The 26,199-nt window shown below is 34.3% G+C and overlaps 1 protein-coding gene across 5 annotated transcripts in view; it reads left to right on the plus strand.

Annotated features, from left to right (window-relative positions):
* Nucleotides 1-26,199, plus strand: part of Sobp (Sine oculis-binding protein) — a 211,344-nt gene that overhangs the window by 45,885 nt on the left and 139,260 nt on the right. For 3 of the 5 annotated variants that reach the window (XM_090408985.1, XM_090408987.1, XM_090408989.1), the window contains exon 2: nucleotides 23,303-23,338. The exons of 1 other annotated variant lie outside the window; for it this stretch is intronic. In XM_090408985.1, coding sequence (XP_090265111.1) covers nucleotides 23,303-23,338 — 36 coding nt within the window. Of the gene's footprint in view, nucleotides 1-10,268; nucleotides 10,319-23,302; nucleotides 23,339-26,199 lie in introns of those variants that run through there. One more of the 5 variants, XM_090408988.1, reaches the window with a different exon arrangement.

Below are 26,199 nucleotides of genomic sequence, written 5' to 3' on the forward strand. Positions count from 1 at the left end.
GAGACCATCGCCCTGCTTGTTTAGAAGTTTACAAGTGTTTGAAAACAGATTTGGTTTTTAGAACAGTTTCCGAATTATCTAACCTTTGATCTACCTTCAATAATACTACTAGTGTTCTATGGATATACAGCCATTCAAAGATAGGAGTCACATTAAAATAAAATTAAAAAATAAAATCGCGATATTTAAAATCCATTACTCATTATTATATCAAATAAATATACTGAATAATAGAATATTAATAACTGTGAGACTCTTCGTATTCTGGTGTGCTTATATAGACTAGAACACGTACTTTCATATCACTTAGATATTAAATTCAATTTAAATCAAAATCTCAGCAGCGATATAAATTTTTATAGTGACTTTGTGTACGAAATTTTGTCAAAATACATTCGACTAAAGGAGCTTTATATTCTCACAGATAGACAGATGGACATAGATTTACTAACAGAGTTTATAAAACAGCCTAAAAACCCACTAGTCGATTAGTTTATTATCAGCAAGAAAACTACTGGCATATCCATGTGAAACAAAAAAATCATTAAGCCAACTCTTCATCGAATAGTCAGGTTCAATGGAGATTAAGCTACCACCATTCCCGATAAATCTGATTTTCGACTTTTTTTTTTGACAAATACGTCTTTAACGCCTCCTTCGAACTCAGTATTTATCACAAATTGCCACCTGCATCGGAACTCGCACAGAAATAATAACAGATAACTGAACATCATCCAAAGGTTTGAAATACGATAAATTCACAATATCAATTGGAAAATATTCCGAGATCACTCTGAAATATACTCTTCGTCTTTTTGAATTATAAAATTGTGCTTACCTTTAGCGTTCAGTATACGTTTGTTCATCCATGTCCGGAATTAATTTGACTATGCATATAAATGTAATGCGCCGATATATGTTACTAGTAGAAACAACAGCAAAATCAAAAAAAAAAAAAACTATTCATCAGTACACGGATTTAAATAAGAAAAAATAATAGAAAATCTTGCCACAGGTAGGGAAGAAAAGAAAAAGAATGCGAAATATTAAAAAAGATAATTAATAAGGTGCTTAAGATGTTTATTTAATACGAAAAAAATTATTAACTCTAAAAGAAGATAAATATTAATAAATCTTGTTGAGTCATGCGTTGCTGAAAAAAATTAATTATACCGAATTTAATTGACTAATGCATTACCATGAAAGCACACATCTAGAAAGAAGCCATGTTGGTTGCTAATTTTCATAGAATAGAACATATTATTGCAGCTGAATTCCCAAACAAGAAATATTGTTGTATTATTGTACTGTTATATTAAAGATTAGTTGTGGGTTAGAGAAAATGAGATTGTGGAATGAAGACCAAAGCAACTACAACCAGTCGTCACGTGTGTGTGTGTGTGTGTGTGTGTGTAATGTCACTAAAGTGGCATGTTCGCTGGCTGATCTCTCTCTCTTTCTCTCTCTCTCTCGCTGTTTTTTTTTTTTTTTGAAAATCCTCCATCTGATACCAGATCTCTCAGATTTGACTGAGCTCAGAAATAATATTTCTTATTTAAATATATTATTTATTTAAATATATATGCATCTTTACACACATTGATTTTATTGAATAAGGTAAGACAGTTTAACATGCTTTTATGCAAGACAGAATAAAGAATTGACAAGACATTTGGTCCAAATACTTATTTCTCGCCTGGTGATATTTACAAGCATTTGAACTTCCTTTAGCAGAAGGTTATCGACCACTGCGTCTCTTGAGCATCTCCGTCAATAATTCGTTATCCAGGCAATTCTTCCAGTTTCTCAGTGTTCGTCCAATAGTTTCCGTCAATTTTACAGCTTCAATTATTTTTGCCTCTTTCTGATGATGTCTAAATATGTTAGTACAATGACTAAATAATGGGAGAGAAATCATTAAAGCGTACCTCTCACTCTTTTCTCACCCCTCCCCTTTTCTCTCCCCTTTTTCGTGTGAAACGATTACCCACAATCCTTTTCCTTTCTTGTGTCTGTCATTATTCGGAATTTTTTCCCTTCAGCGAACAATGATTACAAGAATATAAAAGCCAGCATCGAATTGTGACTGTAGTTCGTCATGAACCTCTTCATTATCTGTCGCCGTTGAAGATGTGATTGATGTCCAGTTCAAAATAATGGCATAGGGACAGTCTCTTAATTTTTTCCATGTGTGCTAAAGTTTGATGAGAAACCGTAGCATTACTGAGTACCCCCACAAATACCTCATATGACAGCCTAATGGATGCTCTCATCTGAGAACTTCATTAACATTTCCTGCATGTATAAATATGGGTTTCTTCCCTTGCACACTTAATCCACTCCCCATTTCACGCGAATGCCCCAGATTTTTTCATATGCTGTTTCTTTTACCCCCCCCAACCCCCCTCTTTCTATTGCCTTTTTTCCCATTGTGTTCCTACTACATGTCTGATAACACCTTTCGATATATGACATCAAAATTATTTCCTTCTATTTCTTTTGACTTCCTGGCAAATCTGTAGAAAACTTTGCGCATTTCGATTACGAAAAGAATAAAAATTTGAAACCAACCATGCGAGTCGGGTCATCATGGTAATACAGTTAACGACTCGCAAGAGAAGATCTATACTAGCCGGTTTTGTTTTATGTAAATTTTAAATATGCAGTGAAGTGTGTGGAGATGAAGATTCTAATGTCTTAATTAGGACTTCCTCCGCGTCATTTTGAATTCTATGTATATTCAATCATTTTGGATTTTGATAACTTTTCTTAATTTTTTTTCACACTTTCCCTTCCAAATAATAACAAATGAAATGAAAATATTTTGTTAAACCCTGGACTCAGTTTAAGATCTGGTTTTGTTTAGTAGAAACGGAGGTAATACTCTAGTAGCATGATATGCTCTCTAATAAAGCGTTTAAAATATTTGCGATAAATGTTTAAAAAAGTTTAAACATGTTTAAAATATAAAACCAGTTGCATTTAAAATATAAATGTAAGATGATAGAGTAGCAATTCTAATTTTTTCTTGTCTAGCATGACTGGAGTTAGTTAGGTGTTCTTGTAATTGTTCAGAATTAATATTAATGGCATCATTCTTGTATCATTATTCTTAACATGTAAACTGATATTATAGGATTATGTATCAAAAAAGGGAAACAAAGTTGCTATCAGTTCTTCATTACACAACTGTAATTTGGCAGAGAATGGTTTCTGTACTTCCTGAATGCTTCTCACTGCTACCGGCTGAGGCGCTAGTAGAGCTAGTGACACGTTCATTTTAGCTGTAATAATCATTATTTGGATGTAATGGCAGAAGTTAATGCACGCATTTAGTTTTGAGACAGCAACAGTATAGAGGAAACATAAAAAAAATACAAGGTATAGGCTGTGTAACGGCTGAGTAGTGTAATTAATATAATTAATGAAATACGGTGTTAAGTGGAGCAAGATTAATTAACCAGCCGTTCTTGTTTTGGACTTGTAAGTCATCATTTATTGTCTTCGAACTCTTTGGAGTTCCATTATCCTCTGACGAGTAAACGTATCACCCCCCTTTCTTGATATATAAAACCAATCTATGATCAGCTGATATGGAAAAAATGTAACCCGACTACCCATTAAAAATAAATACGCTTATGGAGTTATCATCCTGTTTCGATTTTTAACTCTCTCTCTTTTTAGGCATAATAATTAAAAATAATATTGATAATTATAACTGATGTAACTATAAAATAATATAAATAACTAAATATAATATAAATATATTATAACTAATATAAAATAACTATAATATTGAAAACATTACAATAATCATATATGTAACTAAAAATAACTAAATATATAAAGCTAGTGATGAAATATATAACGAAGGTTAAGCTTAGTGTATTATACATAATATAGAATAGAAGCTAAGTTTAGTATATTTTATATAATGAACTAAGCTTATTATATATTTGCATCGAAAATCTTAGGAGCACATGAAAGAAATTATAAAAAATTTAAAATTTAAGAAATGCATTAGAAGAAACTGTATTTTCTATTTTAGAATTATTATTATTCAACCTATCCGTCCCTTAGGACGAGTAGAGTCTCCCGATTAGGAGTCATAGCAAATTAATGCAACACGACACGCCACTCCTCTGCTGCATCCCCTGAAGGTAAATATTTATGCCTGCAGTTCACGTCATAGATGGGATTCGAACCCGGATATATATATATATATATTTGTCAGATTACATAGGAAATGTTACAAATCGTTTTAAATATTAAAAATTAAAAAATAATCAAAATTAATTTTAAAGTTTGTAGTCTTTATATACATCGACGAAGAGTAGGGAACTTGTTCTGAACTCGGGACAAAAACACAAAATACAGTAAGAATAATAAAAGAAGGTTATTTTTTGCTATTTTGCGCATTACTGTTTATTAATATATTATTTCTAAAGAAATAATCTCTAAATAACTTTAAAAAATGAAGAGACAGTCTTCAAATTGAAGAGAAAGCATAATAATTTGCATTTTGTCCAGAAAGCAAGAATACTTAGTAAGTGTCGTTTGCTATACAAAGTTAATAATTTTTCTGTATCAGTGTGTATTCTATAAATTATATATATCTTTTTATATATAGATATTTCTTCCTAAATGTTATATTTAAAAAATATTAATATTTTATTATATTTTCCTAAATATGATTGAAATACTTTATTATAAGTAAACTCATCATACAAGCGATTGTTCTTCCAATTGTCATACAGATCTGATTTAGGGAAAAAAATCCTGGACATCAAAACATTAAAAATTAATTTCATTAAAAATGAAAAGTTTCTGTCTCTGAAGAATAGGTTGTTCGTTATAAATTCATTATGGTTAGGAACGGTCTGTAATGCAATATTAAATAGAACAGCAGTCCTGTTTCTTATATCTGGAAACAGGTACAAACTTTGCCAATAATAACACCAATCGTGTTATCATTCTCACCAACCTACATCACTTCTTACCCCACTATGATGCTGGGGAGATTGTTCTGCTGATTTGTGATTTTCTCCCAGAATCATCTTAGGATTTTTATCCACCTAATGAATTTATCTCCCCACTCCTACCCCTAACAAAAATAATGGAAATTCTGTACATTATCTAATGAAAAATTCATCATCGTTACTGGTAGGAAGGTAATCGATGTTCAACCCTTCTTGTAAGACAGTTTCCCAATGGGAACTTTGAGCTGTCTTTAAGGAAATTACACAAATTACCGATAAAAATAAAATCTCTAAATGCAGAGGAGAGGGTGGGGGACAGAAGTTTCATTAACAATGTGGAGTTTTCTGTCTGGTCGATCTTTCTGTTTAAGGTTTGTAGAATTTTTCTCATTATTTCTTATTTTACTTGGACACAGTAGAGAACAGTGCAGGTGTGACAAATTCCCTGTGTGGAAGAGCTAGACCGGGATGGTGGGGAAGGGAATTTAGCAGGTGATAATGGTCAGCAATTGTGGAATTTTGATAACTCAGAATGAGATAATGGAGTAAACACGTAAAGTCTGGAAGTTATGAAATAGTTGTCAGAAATTTCGACAACAGTGTAAGTAAATTCAGTCCGTATGTGAACAAAACTTATAGAATTCTGCATTCGTAGTCACGCTTTAAATGTAGAGTGACTACGTCTTCCTTGATATCAAATAATAAATGTGATGTATATACAGATATTTTTTATGATATATTGCATTTAACTGAAAATAAATTACACGAAAAATATTCAGTTGTTCTTTTACTTGCAAACGAGCATACATTCACAACCGTTGAAAGTTACCTTCGAATTATCTGAGTTTGCGGCATCCTCTCCCTTTGTTTTTTTTTTGTTTTTTTCCACTACCAACTACTTCTTTGCTCATGCTAAGAGGAAGTGGCCTCTATCATGTTACCACTTAGAATTGTGCTTCCAAACTTATATATATATATATATATATATATATCGGCAAGCCAGAAGCTCAACTATAAATAACAGCTAGCCATCTGTTACAATCAACAGTATCTGGCCGCAGAGTAATACAAGAATTTCATTATTAACCTTCAAACTGTTATTAGCTTAGATGAGTTCATAACATTCCAAGCAAAATTTTATTTTGTCATACTGTAGACGTAGAGCTTCTTGTGGTCAAGGAATTCATCTTTTTATTTTTTGTGTATGTATACAAAGTGATGAGAATTGTAATAACAAATGTGGAAATGATTCAAGACCATTACAAAACAGATGCGTTTTGGGTTATTCATCCTGGTTCGTTATCAGAGCAATTGAACCCAGATCCAATTTTTAGTATTGTAGATAGTGTACACAGTTTATTTGTTGTCATCGGTGACATATACCACTAAAAATGGTTCCGATTGAAACCAAAATCTAACTAGGACGAAATTATTACTTTGCATCATTTCGATATGTTTATCCCTTGAGAAACGGTTCCATTTAAACGAAAACTGAGTTCCTCGAAATTTTTTTAAATACAAATTTCTATCCGACCAGAGCAAAATCGTTGTGTGTGTGTGTGCAGACAGAAGGACAAGACGAATATAATATATGCTTATATTTTGCAAAACACTCTAAAAATACCGAGAGCACACATGCGGGTTAATTTTTTCAAAAAGTTTTAATTCCAGACAATTTTTGTGTTATAAGATATAATGTATAAAATATTTGATATTTATACATAGAAATATATGTATAAATTTTATTATTTTTTAATTTAAATGTAAAATAATAGTTCAATTTATATATCAAATATTTTATTAAAAACAGACTTAAAAACTTAGAAGGTTTATTGAACTCAGAGGAATATCGTTAACTTGAGTATTTATCTATGTTACTTTAAGTTTTAGACAAGTTTAAGCAGGTTTTCGAAAGAACTTCGTTTTTTAGTTTTTCTTTTTCTCAAGTATTTGTCCCCTTCTTAGAATGTTATGTTTTCCGAGCTACGGTCCTAACCTATGAAAACTTTAGCGTTTTCAGCACTATTCGAGGTTCACTTGAGGAAACAGCGCACATTAGAAGGGGAAAAAAATCCCTGAGTCATGGTAACATGTGTTAAACAAATCTGAAACCCCATTTGGTCAGGTTACAGCTAGCGGCAGAAAAGGACTCGCTCTGCTCTTGTCCCGCTAAGTTTTTTTTTTTTTTTTCCTTCCTTCAGCACCAAAACGAAACTGATACTGGGAGATCTAGTTACGAAAATAACATGGGCCGGGGACTGGACTGCCTGTTTTAACACTTAAGGCTCGCAGAACATGGCCCACGAAACAAGCACCTCTCCGGCCGTCTATTCCTTGTCGTAATACGAGCCTCCCGCCCGCACAGATTTCTCGGATGTCGGTCCCGCCAGTGGGATCTGAGATCGTCTCAGGTGTCACTTTGGCTGCCTCCGGAGCCGTCTCGAGTATCGCCACCTCTTTTGACGCTCGGAACGCTGAATAGCGTCTCTCCCGGACCTCTCATTGCGCGGGGTCGTTTGGCACAGGCACGAGACGTTGAAACGCTACCTTCTGTTGGCTCGCACGTCAGATTACAGCCAGCAAAGAGTCGAAACTTCCTGTTGAAAGTCTAGCGAACAACCATAGACCCACCATATGTTTACACTTAGAACAAGATCCGGATATATACAATCAAGTCCCTCCCTCTATCCTCTTGTACTATTTGCCAAGTTCCTTCCTAAAAAATTCTAATTCATCCCCCTCTCTCCTCCTCTCTAAAAAAATTGACCGAGGGGTACATCCGTTATGCAACATGCCGATACACATTTGTTATGGAGTTATCGATTGCTCCTCAGTCGTTATCTTTGTCTAAGAACATTAATTTCATCGCGCATGCGAAGTAAAGTGCAATTTCTTTTTTATGTATTGGTATGGATTTTTTTTTCTTTGTTCGTTCATGCATTGTTGCTTCTGCATTTATCTACAATCCGAGTGGCGATGGAGATAAAATGAAGCGAAGATGAACTGAACCAATATATATAATATATATATATAATTATACACAGTCATTATTATTATTTAATTACACCTTAATTTACGCCGTGTAATTTTAAAATAATAGGAATAGGACAGAGGAATTAATTTATCTATAGAGCTAATTTATTCTAATATCTTTTGTTACACATCCAAAGTATATATGTAGTTGCATATCTCTGAAGTTAATTCGCAAGCATCTTTTATTTCTTACGTTACACACACACACACACACACACACACACACACACACACACACACACACACACACACACACACACACACACACACACACACACACACACACACAATTAATAATAAGTAAACTCCCCAATCCATCATGGTTGGTGAGACATTGTACTATAATATGAATAGGTGGTTGGGCTGATAATCTAAGTGTATTCAAGGATGGACTTCATGTCTCTTTAGGTTTAGTCCACCTCTCCCTCCCTCGATGAGGCTTGAGGCTATCGACTTTATAGCCACATCGAGTGGGAGCGGAACTAAACCTTTATTGTTTTATTATAACTTATTGTTGGTATGATACTCTAGAGCTACAAAACCAATAGCACTGATAGGTGGGAAAAGATTAGATAATCCGGAAATTCTACTTTAGTGACTAAACATGAAACTTTTTCAAGCGGCTTTAAACTTCCGTTAAGCAGGGTGGTAGTCCCATACCGGACAATGGAATTCATCTTCCACTTAAAGACATTCACAGACAGCCATGTGGACATATAATGGCCCTTTATCACATGAAAGGGTCATTAGAATACGGCCGGCAATTCAATAAAATCATTGATAATAATAGGGCAGCAGATAACAAGAAATGGATAGCTCTTTTAATTGATAATATAGAGAATGCTCCACCAAATGTCTTTTCATATCTCATATTTAGTCTTTTATATTTATTTTAATGTTTAAATCATTATCCTCACGATATCATAACACTAAGGAGTATTTAAATTTTTCTTCCTGTTCTCTTAAAATTCGCAAAAGTCTCTGTATAGTTTAAAATTTGATAAAAATGAGTTGGAAAAAATAATATGTTTCGTTGTATGTGAAACTACGTTTCTAAAAGGATACCCATTTCCCTAAGAAAGAAACCTACGCATACAGAAGATAGCTTGTACCGAAGAGAAATAATTAGAAAGTATTACTAAACCTATAATACATCAGTAGCATGAGCAGGCTAAGATGTTTTTTTATCTATTTTTATTAAGTTTTAGATTTTTTATATAATCCGGAAACTTCGTTCTAGAGACCAGACATGAAATTTTGGAAGTCATCACTTCTGGCCTCCAATAAGTGGAGTTATGGTAGTCTCACACCGTACGACGAATTTAATTTTTACATAAGACAATCACAAGCATCTCTGCCTGCGGAGGGATTCGAACCTGCAGGCTGTTGGTTGGAAAGCGGATGCGCTAACCACTCGACCAACCAGACCGGCGGTTTAGTTTAATAAAAATAACATTCCGTTTAGGTTGCTTAATTTTTTATTTATTTATTTATTTATTTGTATCCCATCTACGTAAAGTTTAAACGTATGATAATAATGCACTATAAGGCATTTTTTTATTTTATTTGTTTTCTACATTTTTTAAAAAAAATAATTTGTTTTTAAATTTTTTATGTTCTTCCTACCCACAAGAGGTTATATAGGTTATATGCAAACCTATTTTATTTTACATAATCGAAACTCTGCTCTAGAGACCAAATATAAATTTTTCAAGCCACTTCAGGCTTCCAGTAAGCGGGACAGTGGTCTCACATCGGACGAAAATTTATATCCCATCTAAAGACAATCGCAAACATTCTTGTCCACGGCGAGCGGACAAGAATGTTTGCGACAACCAGGCTTATTAACAGCAACTGGAACTTAAACAGTACTCAAAGATATGCTTTCTTTAGTAGATAAGACTTCGTAAATCATACTAAAAAAAGGAATAATTTTGTAGTGTCGTTCAGTTTATAAATTTAATTCACAATTTATTACCATATCATTAAATACAATTCTGATTTTATCTCATCTCATCTTCCTTTCCCTCATTTACCTTGCGGTGTCGAGGGTTTATTAATCATAGGACCTCAAACCGTTCACAGGATAAGGTGGTCAGCCCTACGCCCCAGATTATCCAATGTTTGTGGTGTTGAGTTCTCTAGGCCAGGTTGCCTGCTTTGGGGATGAAAAACCCCAGGATAAACTGGGGGAAAAAAACCATACTGTCCGCGCCCAAAACCGGCTAATTTGTCTATGGCTGAGGAAGGTCCTTCAGCTCTTCACGTCACCGACGGGAATCGAACCTAGGACACTCCTTCCCCAGGTATATCATTGCGAAGCGCACAGCTACTTAGCTAACCGCGCTGACTCTGATTTTATTTATTATTATTTTTATTATTTTTTTTTAGAAATAGCAAAATTAATGTGGACACAAAATAAGAACTTAAATTTGTTTTAATATAAATAATTATATATAACTTTAATATTTTAAACTAAATTCATTATTATAATTATAATAATTTATAATAATTATTATAAAATTCAAAGTGCATAAATTTATAAATTTAATTTAATTTGAAATAAATTTAATTAAATAAATTTAAAGTGAATTAAAATTATATTAGTTTTAAAGAAAATTAAAACAAAATTACGATAAATGCAATCTAAGTTGTGAATTCTTGCCTCGGTCCTCTTCATAATTCCGACTTCTGTTATGATTTGTGTTCAAAAATGTAGCGAAATTTTCAAGATTATCACTTTTAGTATTTAAATACATATAATGAACCGTATAGAACCGTCAGAATCTGCCTCCCTCCACTTTTTTTTTTTTCATTTTCCATCAAAGAATTATATAAGAAATACATGTCTTATCCAAAAGGGTAAAGAAAGCGAAATGTGAATTTTTAAGCTGCATCATCTACCTATAAAAACATTTATATATAAGTTCTTCATATTTGCTATATATATATATATATATATTTATATATATTAAATGGAGTTGAAGCTTGTCTGGTGGTCTTACTGGGTACAGGAACGAGTTTTGTTATCTTTTTTGAAGTATTGCTATGATTTAAGTCGCAACTGTTCCAAACAGCCTTAAACTAGCTGGTGAGTCAAACGACCAACCAAGAAATGGTTCTTACAGTGGCTACAGCATTTTTATTGCCCACCACTGTACCATCAGAGTTTATTAAAGACAGAAGTTATTTCGACCTTCCTCTAGTCTATTTTTGTATTTGCTACTGGTCGATGAACAGAGGAAATATTACGCCCATTTGATCCTTTTCAAATACCAGCATGATTTCGGGCGAGTAATCCGACCTGCACCCAGTAACCATAGCAGCTAACTGTTACAGAGTATTAGTCACTGTTCAGTTTAGAAAAGTAGTCTCGATAAAGAAAACAAATATCACTTTTCGGAAGGAGACATTCATAGGTTTCCTTGCATCAAAGGGTTAGAGAGAGAGAAAGAGAGAGAGTCTACGAAGGAGTCTCTAGTTGCACGTGCTGCAAACGCTGCCCCTGTGGAGGGTGTTACACGATCAGGCACGGTAAGACTAGCAGGTGCGGCTCTGAGAGCGTGCCCGCGTGTTTGTGCATGTGTCCATTAAGATGTAATGCAAGCCCGCATCTGACGAACGTAGCGGCGGGTCCGCTTACTTCTCCTTCCTGGCAAGCCTATAGAGAAATGACATCCGATCTGCCGCCCAGACGTAAGTTACTCTCACCCCTGGAGAATGCCCTGCTCTCATTAGTTCCTAGGGGATATACATTTCCAGTTTATTTCTCCTGTGACATATCATCTGAGAGCAAAACGTGAGGCTCCAGACGGAAATTTGTTATTCTCCATCGCCAAGTTTCAGGTCATTTAGTGGGATTTGCATTTCCTCCATAATTTGAAACCTAACTCCGCTAAAGGGCAATGACGGATTTCTCATTTCGGCGAAGAAACGGAGGCAGGAGTCTGCGAGAATTTGTAACTATAGACAAGACTCAACCCCGCCGTCCGTAACACCGGGCAAAAGACGTGCGCGCATGCATTACGGTTACCTAGTGTCATCGGAGAACGTGATCCTGCGACCGTTCTTCGTCAGGAGAAAGTTTGCATCTCATCCTGCCTCTAATGGACCGGCGAAAAGCACCTTTGCACGTGTAAAAGGACCTCACGCCCCTCATTTACACCCACAACCGAAGCTAATGGCAAATTGCTTGTTTTTATCTCCCTCCGGAGTTTCAGGGGATAAAGAAAGAGGGGGAAAGAGGGGATATTTAAGCACCTGATTTGATGGTTTGTTCATTGTCAGTTTATTGTATTTCTTTCTAGTCGGATTCTGCGCACTTGACTAACTTTATAAGACCCTATTGGATAAATCGTCTGCAATCTGTTGTCCTTCCTGGGATGATGGAAAAAGTTAGCGGCTTCTATACAAGGCTTTCGCAACAGCTATGCTTCAGCAGTATTGGTGAAAGCTGTTGGACTTAATTCACATTTCTACCGCTAGGGTGTGTTTGGTAATAATTGCCAAGACGGCTATTATAGTTACTGCTGTCTGTGGGCTGGTCATTGTCTTGTAATAAGATCCAGGTAGAGTTACGCCCATTGCAGGTTTAAGACTACACTGCTCGACAAATATGCGATTTTTGCATTCAGTAGACGGGTGTGTTATAAGAAGTAACTGTTACAAATTAAGAATTTAAAAAAAATTAATCTTAGGGATGATGAACTGGTGTTTAGTCTTAGGAGTCATATGAATGTGCCAAAGAAAGTATCATAAAACCCGTTTTTTTTTTGTTTTTTTTGAGGGGGATAACACTTTCATGTAATTCTGTTATCTTAAGTATCATTTGATACCGCCTTATTGGCTAAGTGGTTAGCGTATCCGCTCTTCAACCAACCAACTTAATTGATTTCAGGTGAGAAATGAATTTCATTTCCCGGTGTGTTACTACGCCTGACTTGTTGGATGCTTGAAGTGGGTTGATAAAGTTCCATGTTTGGTCTCTAGAGCAGGGGCGTTTTCAGACTATGCAAAAAAAAAGTAAAAATATAAAAAAATATATAAAATTAATAAAGGTAGAAAGCATTTCTTAGTCCACTTGCGGCACTAAATGTATTCTGGGTTGACAAAAGTTGCAACGAGGTTTAAGGGAAAAGTAGTCAGAACAAGATTTTTTTTTTCATGTACGTACAGCTTACATGCTTTATATAATAACTATTGATTATCCAAAAGAAGCAGGGCATTGGCTGCGATACATCTTGCTTTCAAGTGAAAACTCCTGCAAGGAGATATTCCTGCGATTATTGCAGAGGTCAAAGTCATTCGAGGACTTGTGTCATGAAGAAGGGTAGATGTTCCAGTATTTTTCGTTTTCACCGATGCATACATTGCTTCATTAATTCTGCATGGATTATCATGAAACAAAATGGACTGAGTTTGAGTTTTCACCGAGGAATAGCATGCTGGAGATGAATATGCGCAGTCACAGAAATTATTGACATTGCTTTTGCGTTGCCTCGTTGTGGAGATTTTCCTGGTGGAGTCACTACCTTAGTTCCTTTTTAAGAGACACACATTTTGCTTCTTTTTTAAACTTTATCTTCAACTAAAACACCGCATTCAAATATCGCTGTACAGTATGAGTACTGCAAACCATGCCAGTGCTACCATCTACACGCTACACGCATAGTCTTGTACTGCTGCTATCCTTCATTTTTGGAGCCGTTGTCGCTATTTTTTCCTTCAATCGTTGTATATTTCAGAACTTAATCGGTGTTACTGTGAAGGTACATTCATTCTTTTAAATTTCTGATCTATCATTGATATCATTTATCAAAAAAATAATTCTTTAATATAATTTCCCTCTGAGAATATTATTAAAATTGATTTTGTTAGAAAAATTGCGAAACATTCTCTAAAAATTATCTTAATCTTAAATACTAGCCTATAGCCCTTTTGGATAGTTAGATAAAATTTTCTTTCTTTTAGACTGCTGCACATAGTAAAGAAGTTTATGACCTGTGTACGGGCACTGTCCTATATATGACATTTGGGATAGTCTGTATTTTGCAAAGTTAAAAATAATTCAAGTTTTGCTTTCCTATATCGCAAAGTTTTATATATAAGATAATGAACACGGTATTATATGCGTGCGCGCGCACACACACACACACACACACACACACACACACACACACACACACACACACACACACACACACACACACACACACACACACACACACACACACACACAAAAAAAAAACCGTATATCTATTAAGTGCACGTGTTCTTCATTTTCTGCTCTTTTCTAGCCAATACGTCTTTTTGGGAAGAAAAAAAATCCGAATTTCCAGGAATAAGATCGGCTAACTTAACTTCACACGAGAAGCTTTCGACAGGATTCGATCCCAGGTCCTTCACAGAGAGAGAGAGAGAGAGAATAAAAAAGCCCTAAGATATCTCACCGAATAAAATAGAATTATAAAATGGAAGATTATAATGAGAAATTTATAATAAAGTCGAACTAGCGACTTATAAATACGACGAATCACTCTTTGAGGTTTCTCCATCTCTTCCTTGACATTTTTCCAAAAGTGGAAAATGTCAAGGCCTTAAGTAAGATGATCCCCATGTGAATTGATAGTAGAGGTGGGTACATATTGGTAATTATGTATTTCTTGAAATGCTTCCAAGTAGCACAGAAGCTGATTATTAATGTTGTTCTCCATTACCTTAGAGAGGATGGAAGCGCGAGCAGGAATAGGTAGTCAGGGTATAGATTTGTCTTCATCTCCAGGATAGTGACTATAGATTAATCTCCAAAAGATAGATAAATATGAGTGAAATCAAAGATTACGAAGTCTTTATCTGAGTCTGCTAACAGAGGAGAAAATAATAGAGGATACAGGTGATACAGAGGATACAGGTGTTCTTACTTGGAATAACTGTGTAAGAACAGTTGCTATTTTGTACACGTGATGCGTATATAGAAAAAAAAGGACAAAAATGCCTCTGCAGTAAAAAAAAAATCGATGAATTATATCAGTAAAATATGGAAAATCAGGAATTTATTGGGTCAACTCTTATCCAAACTAATGTATAAATTTATATAGATGTTAAAATAATACAAAAACCTTCAGTTGAGAAGTGAAGTGAGAAATAAAATCATTTTATTGCTATTTCACCTCCGGAGAGTATCAACTGTTGAAACCTAAATGGCGACTATAGCTCCTTTACACCATTATATTTTTATCAACACAGCATAATTAAAATCTAATTATGGATACTAGAGACAGACTGGGAGGGGGAGAAAGAGAGAGAGAGAGAGAGAGAGAGAGAGAGAGAGAGAGAGAGAGAGAGAGAGAGATGCTGCTGCCAGTCTAACTGCCTCTTAAAAGTGTCCTTTGTGTTAAGTGAATTATGAATGCAAAGGAAAAAGAAGATGGGAAATAATCCACCAATTAAGTTCATTAAGTGCAATTTTTTTGATCGCTATTGTTTAACCGGGCGAATAATTACATCCTTAAAAAAGTAAAAACTGGATATAAATAAATAAACATGAAAGAGGATAGCATCCCTGGTTTCGTAAAGAGATTGATGAAAGTGTCACTTTCTGTTTTTTTTTTTTTTTTTTTTCACTAAGTGAGAATTTCTAACTGAAAATGCCTCAACCGTCACAAAACTTTCCCAATGTGTTCAGAATTCATCTCAATAATGAATTGTTGATGAACTTAGAGTAATTAATTTAATGATTACAATTCAATATAGAATTACCAATTAAATTAACAATTTAAAACGTTGTTTTATTTAGACCGAAGAAATAAATACAGATATGTTTTTACGGTTAAATACTTGAATTTATAAGTAATTATAATTAATAATAATAATTTATAAATATCTGTCTTTACTTCTTATATGTATCAAAAGTATTTTTTAATTATTTAAATATATCCTATATGAATTAAATATTACTTAAAAATCTATTGATCAATATCTGTATTCATTTATTATACTGTATATATAAAAAAAAACATATTGTTTAACGTTAAATACATTTTAACGATTAAAATAAAATCTACTTCAATTGAAATTTTTTAAAATTTTTATTTATTTGAAGAATCGAATTATAATTATGTTGTTAATGGGAAATAATCCACCAAACAAACATGCTGTTTATTTTATTAAGAGGAATAATTACCAAACAGGATACAAACCTGTTAACACGACCGTTTCTTTTTACTTACAATAATTGACTTTCAGGAAAGAAAAATGTACTAAAGAAATGGTATTTTTAATTTCTCAAAGTGTTTTGTTTTTTTCTACTTTCATTTCAGAGTATTATTAGTGACAGGATTATTGAAAGCCTGGTTCACATTTGATGTGCACACTTTGTAACTAACAATCGTATGGCAACTATATTATATATTAGTTAATCTTTAAGTCTAACGCCCTTTCTGTCATCATTCCGTTTCTGCTGTTATTAATCAGCTAACCCACTCCAGTGTCATCTTCCACCTGAAGAACACCTACTGTGAATAGGCCGTGTGCTTGTGCCCTCCCTGTTAAGACTTACGCTATCAACACTGCCTCCTGCAGCGTTTAAAGAAAGCAGTAAAGAAATTCTTGGTGCAATATATATAACACTTCAGGTTTTATTGACCTTCGATTTTTGTTGAGATTGAGAAATATTAAAAGAAAGAATTGTATTAGTCTTAGTTTCTCTACTCACCACATGTTTAATTTATTACAAGAGAATATATATTAAAAAAAAAAGGATTCAATAGTCAACTATTTTATGTTGCATAAATGAACGTAGAACATAGCAAAACTAAAACAATGAAAATAAGAAGAGATGAGGAAAAATTTTCAATAAACGTAGAAAATACTTGAAAACAAGTAAAGCAATTTACATATCTTGGCAGTCTCCTTACTCGACCTCGACAACAGAGAAACAGTAAACTACAGACTTGACAAAGGATGGTCTAATATGAATAAACTAAACAAATTATGGAAAACTAACAGCATTTAAAAAAATCCTCAAACTAAAACTCTATAAAACCATTATTATACCTATGTCAACATATGGAACTGAGACATGAAGACTCAGTCAGAAAGAAATACAGAAAATCAGAGAATTCGAAATGAGATGCTTAAAGGAAAATAAATAAGACTCACTGGTCAGAACACAAAACAAATGAGCAATCCAACACGAATTAAACTATAGAGAAGATATCACATCTATAATTAATAAACAGCAAATAAGATGGTTTGGACACCTCCAGAGTCCTTTCGGAGTTTACTAAATATATATGATGTTTACTAAACATCTTGAATGGAATTATTGGACGAAGACAATCAAGGAATAGATCCCAAAGAACTTTTCTACAGTCTTTGAAGGGAAAGGTCACAGTTATCGAGATGACAGAAATGGCCAGAGATAGAACCAGATAGCAAAGATTTCATAGGGACTCAACCCGTCATTTGACGAATGAGAAAGAACTAAATGATCTCCATTAAAAATGTCAGTTTCAGGTGGAGTGAGTTAAACTTCCAATAGTATTTTTGTAAAAAAAAGTTAAGAAGCATTTTATTGGAAACCTCAAGTGTTTGCAGAAATGTCGCTATTTATATCTTTTCGAATGCGTAGCAGTTTTAGGTGATTTCAGTATATTGCAAGATTCAAATGATTCAAAAAATACATTTTATGAACATGACTTTTTTTTCTGAAAAAAAACTGTTTTGCATCTGGTTGTTACTTAATATATTATTGTATAATAAATATAAATAATCTAGTGTATAAAATGAGTTATTTACTTTTACTGCCTTTCAGAAGAACTTGAAAAAAAATATAATTTGCATTTTATTTTACTATTTCTCTTCACTTTTTATCTTTATGTTCATTCTTCTGTGTTGTCACCAGTATTTTCTTCTAGTATTTGATATCTTTAGCAGAAATTATGCTCAGCACCGCCTACGCGCCATCCTATCCTAATTGTTTTCCTAAAGAACGTTATAAACCTCGCTTTATGCTCACAACCTCGTAGCAAGCCGCAGATGCTTTGACGTTGCATTGCAATGTTTGTTTGTTTCTTTCTTCCTTTTTTCTGGGGAGTTTTTAAGATCATTTTTTCGTTCATAAAATAAAATTAGTATGATTCATTATTAGGCCTAATTTTTTTTTTTTTTCGGAAGAAGAATCTAAAGGTTCATCTATTGCTAGAATGTTCCCCCACCTCTGCTATCATGATTTTGAGTTACAAAAATCCTATTTTTGTAACTTCAATAATTATTGTAATCGTTAAAGTTAATGCCTTCCTCCAAAAGTGTGACATATTTAAGAATCACCTCTGTCTTCGGACGACAGGCTAAGAAAATGCAATGTATGTACTGGGCGTAACTCTCCATTAACTGACATATTTGATTAATGGTAATATATCTATCAAGGCTCTGAGTTATACTGGTCATTGATTCGCATAATTAAATATTCGGTACTGCTTGAATTAAAGTGCTATAACTAAACATTTGGCATTATGCACTAATTGTATAATAATCCAAAATTTAGAGTTTTATTATATCCTTTTTAATATCATATTTTCTTCTTTCACTACAACTAAATGATATAATGTTTACCTCAGTCTTCTCCAATTTTTATAATCCAGTATTTGTAAATTTAAGATCAAACTTTTATAGAGTAATTCAGAAACCTTTTCAACAATTGTAGGCACATTTTGAACAGTGCTAGTAAATAAAGCATCGATTATTTGAATAAAAATAAATGTCGAATAAACGATAGAACAACAATATATACTTCATATTAGATGCACACAACGCGTGCATCTAATATGAAGCATGGTATTCTCAAATGGTCTAATGCAGTAGACTTTATCAAATCTCAAGAAAGGATTAGAAGGTATGCTCTCATATAGGCAGGACTTCACAACTTCATAACAGTGCCTTTCTGTTCTTCAAAGAATGGAAAAGGAGCAACAAAAATCTAAATATCATTAAACATTTAGGACTAATCGTCTTTAAAGCACTGTGGAATCAAACCAACGTCTGCTGACTGAACTCAATTTTTTTGCCTTCACCTTCATATTTCGCCACAAAATTGTTTGTTTATTTATTTATCCCCCCCCCCTCCGTCAATGGGCAAAGGTATTTAATTCAAAGATGTATATCATTTGACAGTTTGACCTCGATATCTAAGCCTATAATTAAACGTGTTTGGGGAGGAAGGGAATTGAAGAAGGATGATGAAGGTATTATTAGGTGAGAGAAGCATCTCCGACTCTCTTCAAAAACTCTCAGTTAAAAAAAAAAAAAGGTTTTGAAATGTCTTCCAATTTCAGAACATTCTGTTATAAGAAAAATCATGAGTCGGTGATTAATTACAAAAGTTAGGTGTATCGCAATGGTCGTTGATTATTTCCGTGTGGGAGCAGTTCGGTACATAAGACGCTAGTCTTTCTTCCACTGATAAGTCTTTTCTTCACCTAAAAATGCTTACGGTCCGTGATAACCAATAACTATAATTTCTCTAACTTCATATCTACTACTACTAATGCTTTCTGTCATGCCCTCTGCGGCCTAGAAATATCGCAAGGGTGATATACAATGCAGTATCCGTCGGTGGTGTGTTGTCAGCAGTCTCGAGGCCTCTCAGTGACACGATTCTATCGAGTGAGCGAAACAGCATGCGAGCAGAGTCGTCCATCACCTCAGTGGCAACACATTATCAAGAAATCAATGTGCTCATCCGGCGAGCTGCATTTCTGTCCGTAACCACCGCACCCGAAGGGTCTTTTAATGGTGTGGCGGCCGTCTGGTGTGTGTGGGGGGACTATAGTTATGGCCGGACCACGCCCCCCTTCCCCCTTTGCGCAAGGCGGTGAAGTTCACTTCCAGGACCATGCGAGCTTACTTTTCCTCCCCATTTTTGTTAATCCCCCTCTGCTCCTCACTACGGCCTGCTCCATGCCACTTTACGGCCATTTCTACTGCAAGAACGCGCGTAATGAAATATGGAGATACGCCCACAGTACCGCGCCAATGGCACCCTTCGTCGTTGTCGACTGTGCTATTGGAGACAGGGCTTACTCATCGAAGCGTGCACCTTGCAGAGCCCTTTCCACTAAGGATGTCACTGATGTACTGTTGTGAATGACAAGTTGCAAGAATTCGGGTTGATGAAGTCTCACGCTCTTCATTCGTGCACTTTATTATAAGCATCTAGAAGGAGAGATGGTTTTCCTTCTTCCTATAGACAGCATTCTCTATGACGATAATTGTTCTCCTGTTTTAACTCTTTTTTTTTATCCAGGAAATCTTCTTTTTTTCCCCTCTCTCCTCCACATTAAAGACTGGCTGAATAAATTACTATTCATTGTTCTTCATTAAAGTTTTTTTTTTTTTCATTTAAAATTGACTGATATTATTGTGAATTTCAAGACTAGTATCCATTTTATTATCCTATACACTTTTATACGCTTTCCGTATCTCTGTATTTGGATCTAGAAGGCATTACAGCCAGGCATAGAATTTCAATTTTAAATCTGTTTTATCATTTTTGAGAACACAAACGATCCACGGAGAAAACTGTTATTGCATATTAAAAATATTGCATACGCTTTACTTTTTATATTTTAGATGCTCTATCTCTCGGAGGCGTCTGTAATAGAGTAAGTCACCGTCTGGTCCCCTTAAGAAGTGAACATTATTACAGAAAAAAAAAGAACAAAAATCAAGTTGATTATTGCATCGATTATGTCTATGCTAGGTCATCATACCTATATATCTTGGAATCAAAATATTCATCTGCGCCATTTTTATTTCTGGTCTCGCCGCCTCCACGGTAAAAATGATACATAGAAAATGGTTTGTGGTTATTCTAATTTCAAGAAGCAAAATATCTGTACTGCTATGACACATTGAAGCCAGCCTGGTTGGCCGAGTGGTTGGCGTATCCGCTCTCCAGCCAAGAGGCTGCGGGTTCGAATCCCGCAGCCTCTTGGCTGGGGGATTCGAACCCGCTCTCCCATTACGGACTGGGTCACCATGGGAGTAGTACACCCTAAACCTCCCTCAATGGGAGAGGCCTTCACCCTGCAGTGGGTAGAAAAATAGGCTGTTTATCATCATGACAAATTGAACAGCAAAATCAAAACAAGTCTTATAAGGATGATTTTATATGTGCATGTATGTGCGTAAACTGGAATCTGTAGGGTATTCTGAGAAACTGTTCTAGTGATGATAAAACAAACCTCGCGTTAGGCACAGACAGTAGAGAAAATTCTTCCCAAATTTGCCACGAGGAACTCCAGATTTCAGTAATCTGGAATTCCTCGTGCTCAATAATATTGTAAGACTAAGAATAAAGAGGAATGGCACTTTTTTGTTGTTTCAAGAGTTTCTGGGAAGATACGATTCTTTCTACACACATCTAGTATAACAGATCGGCCGTAAAAAAAATCTTCTTAAACAGGGATGAGGATATGTTTTGTCTTATTTACGACAACATTTGTAATAAATTCAAGATCAGAAGCAGAGAAAATTCATACGCTGCTGTAAAACATGTGAGAGTTATCTCAATTATCAATACCGTTATTGTTATTTAAAAAAATGTGAACAGTGCGAAAGATTTCTGACAGGCATAGTAAGATGGAGCTCCACATTTAACAATCGGTTCTCAAACGAAGTTTTTGATTTGAAAGTCTTGATGAAAGATGAATGGGATGAGTTGGCCATAAAACGATGAGTTGGATGCTATGGTTTTAAAGAGAGATTGAAAAGTCTCCTTGGCTAACTTAATTTATAATTTATTTCTCCAGGAGCTCTATAGTGCTGTGTGTGTAGGAGAGGAACCACGGAGATTAGAATATCGCGCAAAAATTTTATTTGTATAGAAGTAAATTAAGTCCTATTGACCAATTAACGTATAAATAGCAAAATAATAATAAGTTGTGAATAAAAATACAAAAAATAAAAATAATAACTTTGAGATGTGTTTTCTTTCGAGGTAATTATAATATGACAAACTAGTGTAGTGTGCATACTGGCTATTATAATACATTTACAAAGTGTTATTTTGGAATAGCCTGGAGAGGAAAGGGATAATTCAGTTACAATTTTTATAACTCAAGCTTTTGGCCTCGTGGGATTTTTAAGTCATAATTATTACTGATCTTGAAAATTCTATAATTCTAAATATATTTGGGTGTTAAGATTTTTTTTCTCAGATCTTCCTTCACTACAATCCTTTAGATGTATATTTCTTCTTCCTTTCCCCAGATCTTTTTTACGCCACAATCCCTGAGAGATAAAACAGGTGTATAAAAACGACACACAACAACACATAACCATCTGCCAACCAGTAATGCAATTTCTCATAATATATAGCTGCTGCACCTACAACACACCAAATTTAGTTCACATCGAAGCTGATGAACTTTACGGACTTAAATGCTACAGGCATAAGATGATGACGTACGACTAAAAATTGTACATATTTCGAAATGAATACCAAGAATAATGCATTTTGTGGGTTTTTTTCCCTTGAAAGATGAAGGGAAGTCGATGTTTCCATGGTAACCGAGCAGACAGACCGAAATACGGAAGCGCTAAACAAGAAAAATGCTTTATAATGAACGTTTCTTTGTTATCAAAGAAACATGTCATTTGACGAAGTTAAGGAAAAATTTTTCTTACAGTGAGTTTATAGTATTGTTTGAATTATATATATCCTGTCCTCATAACTATTTCAAACTCATAAAGCTAAGCTATATCGTTATATATGAGTTGGATGACTTGACGGAAGCACTTTTGGATTTGGATGTTAATATCTTGTATTCGAATCTTCCATTGTCAAAGCTCTTTTATTTTTGTATTTTATTTTAAAACTGATCCTCAAGTCTTTAACTTCATCCTTGAAATCCTGTAACTGATAGCTTTATTGTTCTTAGCAGGAAATATTAATTTTTTATACCGTATAAATCTTGGGAATCGACAGCTCTCAGGGAATAATATGAGAAACCATTTAGAAGGAATTAAACAGAGGCAAAAGACAGAATAAAATAGACTAAATCGTACTATTAAGTAATTTGGTCCTTTGTAATACGTAGAATTAAATATTATACTTTTAAACCAAATTATAATTTTTTTGCACCAGAAATAAAAGCACTGTTTTTTTTATTTCTCTCACTGTTAATAAATTCGATCTACTTTATTTTGTCTTTTGTATCTAAATTTATGTTATGACTGTGCCTTCCTTTAGCGTAGTGTTCATTGCCTTTTTTTCCTTTCTGTTCTAGAGAATCAGGTTTAGATTTCCCAAGTCCCTTGTGAAGGTAAAACATATATTTCATTATCTTTTTTTTAAGTTTTAAATTAGGAGTATTTAGGTGATCTTAAACTGTGATGTGTTTAATCTGTAGAAACTTTGTTTGAAAAAATGTGATTTAGTTATACTGATTATGACACTGATTATAACAGATGCAGATGGATATCCTGGCGCTGTGTAAGCTCTTTCCTTGTAGGCTTTCCTTTTCTTCATTTTTTTTACTGGATACTTTCTCTTCTGGACATGAACTATTCTACATTATGGATGAACTGATATCATTCTCCTTCCAAAAATATTTTATGATGATCCCAGTCACGATAGGTTTGAAGGAAAGTTGTTCCAAAGAACAGCAGTAAAAGGAATGAATAAAGAGAAGAAATTTCTGTGCGCTTGAAGTTGAACTGTGAATGGACAGTGGTTTAAAGTGATTTGATGACATTACTTCTTTTCCCTCGGATCCCAGAACGTTTCTATAATTCAGACAGATTTGCGATTTATACAGGTTTTGTTAACTCAAAGTAACTCCTACAGTAAAAGAAAAACTTGCTATCTTGAATTATGAGAAGATGTGTATTTATATATATCAAGAAAGAATAAAACATTCGAGGTTTTAGAGAAATGAAGAAATTATTTTTAATTTTGAAAGTGCAGAGTTTGGAATAAGAAAGAAAAGTGAAATGTTGAGTAGTGTAATGTAATGAACTTCATCAGAATGTGAATTTGATTGGATCTTCTGGAAGAGAGGGTCATTGATATCTAGAAAGATAATGATGTTTGGTGAAACTCAAGGCTTCAGTGCCTTGAGTTTCGTGTAAATTGACATACACTATAAACCTATTTTGAGCTATAGAAGGCAATAAAGAGCAAATGCTAGCCACTCTCTGACACTAGATAATGGTAAACGCATCTGCAAATATCATTTTTGAAAAGTACGAGCGATTAGAAAAGGAGATGTATAGGTTGAAGAAGACTATAGGTGAGTGTTTTAGGTAGGAAATGTGGTTTTGAAGATTTTGCATTGAAAGAGAGATCATTGTGTAGGTGGAAGTGAATTTCAAAAAGATACATTCCCCTTCCATTTTATGCGAGAACATGGTTTTGCCAACCTGTAGTCTCCAATAAACGAAGTGGTAGTGGTGGGTCTCATACTAAGCGATGATATTAATCTGCCACCCAGTGATACCTATAATTTTTTCACAGAACGTGTCCTAAAAATACAGGTAAACAAAGATGCACACGGGAAATCAGCTTGATGATGTTATATAACTGAGACGATAGGCAATTAAAGTGGAATATTTTGCGTTGCCTGTGACTAACGTGCGGTCTTAGTTTACAACCACCGCCTTAGCTTTATTTTGTCAACGGACCATAGTAACACAGATCGCTGACTATGTTATCCATTCCTTCTAGTTCTTCGGACATAAAGATAGTTCAAATAACTTCTGAAGAATTAATTCACGTATATAGTTTAATCACAGGTTAGCCATGCGAAAGCGTAAGTGGAGTATTTGGTTTCTGCAGACCTATTTATTCCCCAGTCTTAATCATTCAATAATTATTTTAAGAATATATACAGTCCCTTTCTAGACCGAAATGAGGGTAAATAAGGGCTAGTAACTTTATTCTTTCTTCTAAAACATTTATACATTTTTTAAGGATCATTTTACCTGACACTGAAATGAAAAAAACGTATATGCTTTTGTGAGAATTTTGCATTCTCTGTTGAATTTTCTTTTTTACGTCCGTATTACGAAACCTGAGCAACCAACACGTATTGTTTATAACATCTGCGTCAACGACATATCAGCCAACATATCAAACAACGTGACGGAAACAACACTCCTTGTAATTTGTCACGTTCTCTAGAACGTGACAAGCCATAAGACGCTTTGAATACGTCGTTTTATACTCGTTAAACAAGTCATCATACTATTTATATCAAGGTTTCCACTAATTTCTTCAGAAACGTGATAATTTTATAAGCTAAATATTACTCAGGTAAATATTTCGAATATCGTTTAAACAGTACTCAGATAAGTAATTTTGATAAGTACACAATTTCATATTTTAGCAGGAAAATATTGTAAATGAAATTTCCTAACTGATTCCCCAAGCATACCGAACAACAGTGTTTTGAGAATTACAGAAACACCTATTTAATGATTCATTCAGCACAAGGACTTCACTAAAAGATGTTCAAATTTACATTTATTTACAATATAACTGAGAAGATTTGTTTGTTTTTGTTTACATTTAGAATATAATTTACACATTGCAACGTCGGTGAGTAGATTGGACTTCCACTCTTCACGGTAGGTTGTGGATTCGTCCACTGCGGGAAAGATGTGGGTGGTAGATCAGTTTCATCACCGGTCTAAAATCACCCTGATGCTTATTGTGGAGCCTAAGATTGGCGTTCTCCATTACAGTGTAGTCGAAAAATGCACTATCATCATCTCTCCGCGATAGTATTTCTAGTATGAATGTGCTTCGTTTATGTTGATCACTGGCTACATAAATTTTCTTAGTATGTATCAACGGCGCCCTTTGGATGGAAATATCTAGGTTCGAATCCCATCTAGGACGCGAAGAACCTTTATAAGGGCTTTTCAACTGAAGGTGAGTTAGCTGGTCCCACACTGATATATATATAGGGTTTTTTCTCCCACAAAAAAACTATTCATAACTTCTGCAACTGCACTTCTAAGCCACAGTCTTTTGTGCATAACATCGTTTATGGTTGAGAAAGGAATACGCAGTTCCTGAATGACACAACAAATCGATTTACAGAGACTACACCAAAAAGCTTCTGGTATCGCTTCCATTCTATTCTTCGCTACCTAATTATCGCTTCCTTAACACAGTTTC

The sequence above is a fragment of the Typopeltis vanoorti genome, chromosome 19, assembly GCF_054136105.1.
Source record: "Typopeltis vanoorti isolate ZY-2024b chromosome 19, IOZ_Tvanoo_1.0, whole genome shotgun sequence".
NCBI classification, from domain to species: Eukaryota; Metazoa; Arthropoda; class Arachnida; order Uropygi; family Thelyphonidae; genus Typopeltis; species Typopeltis vanoorti.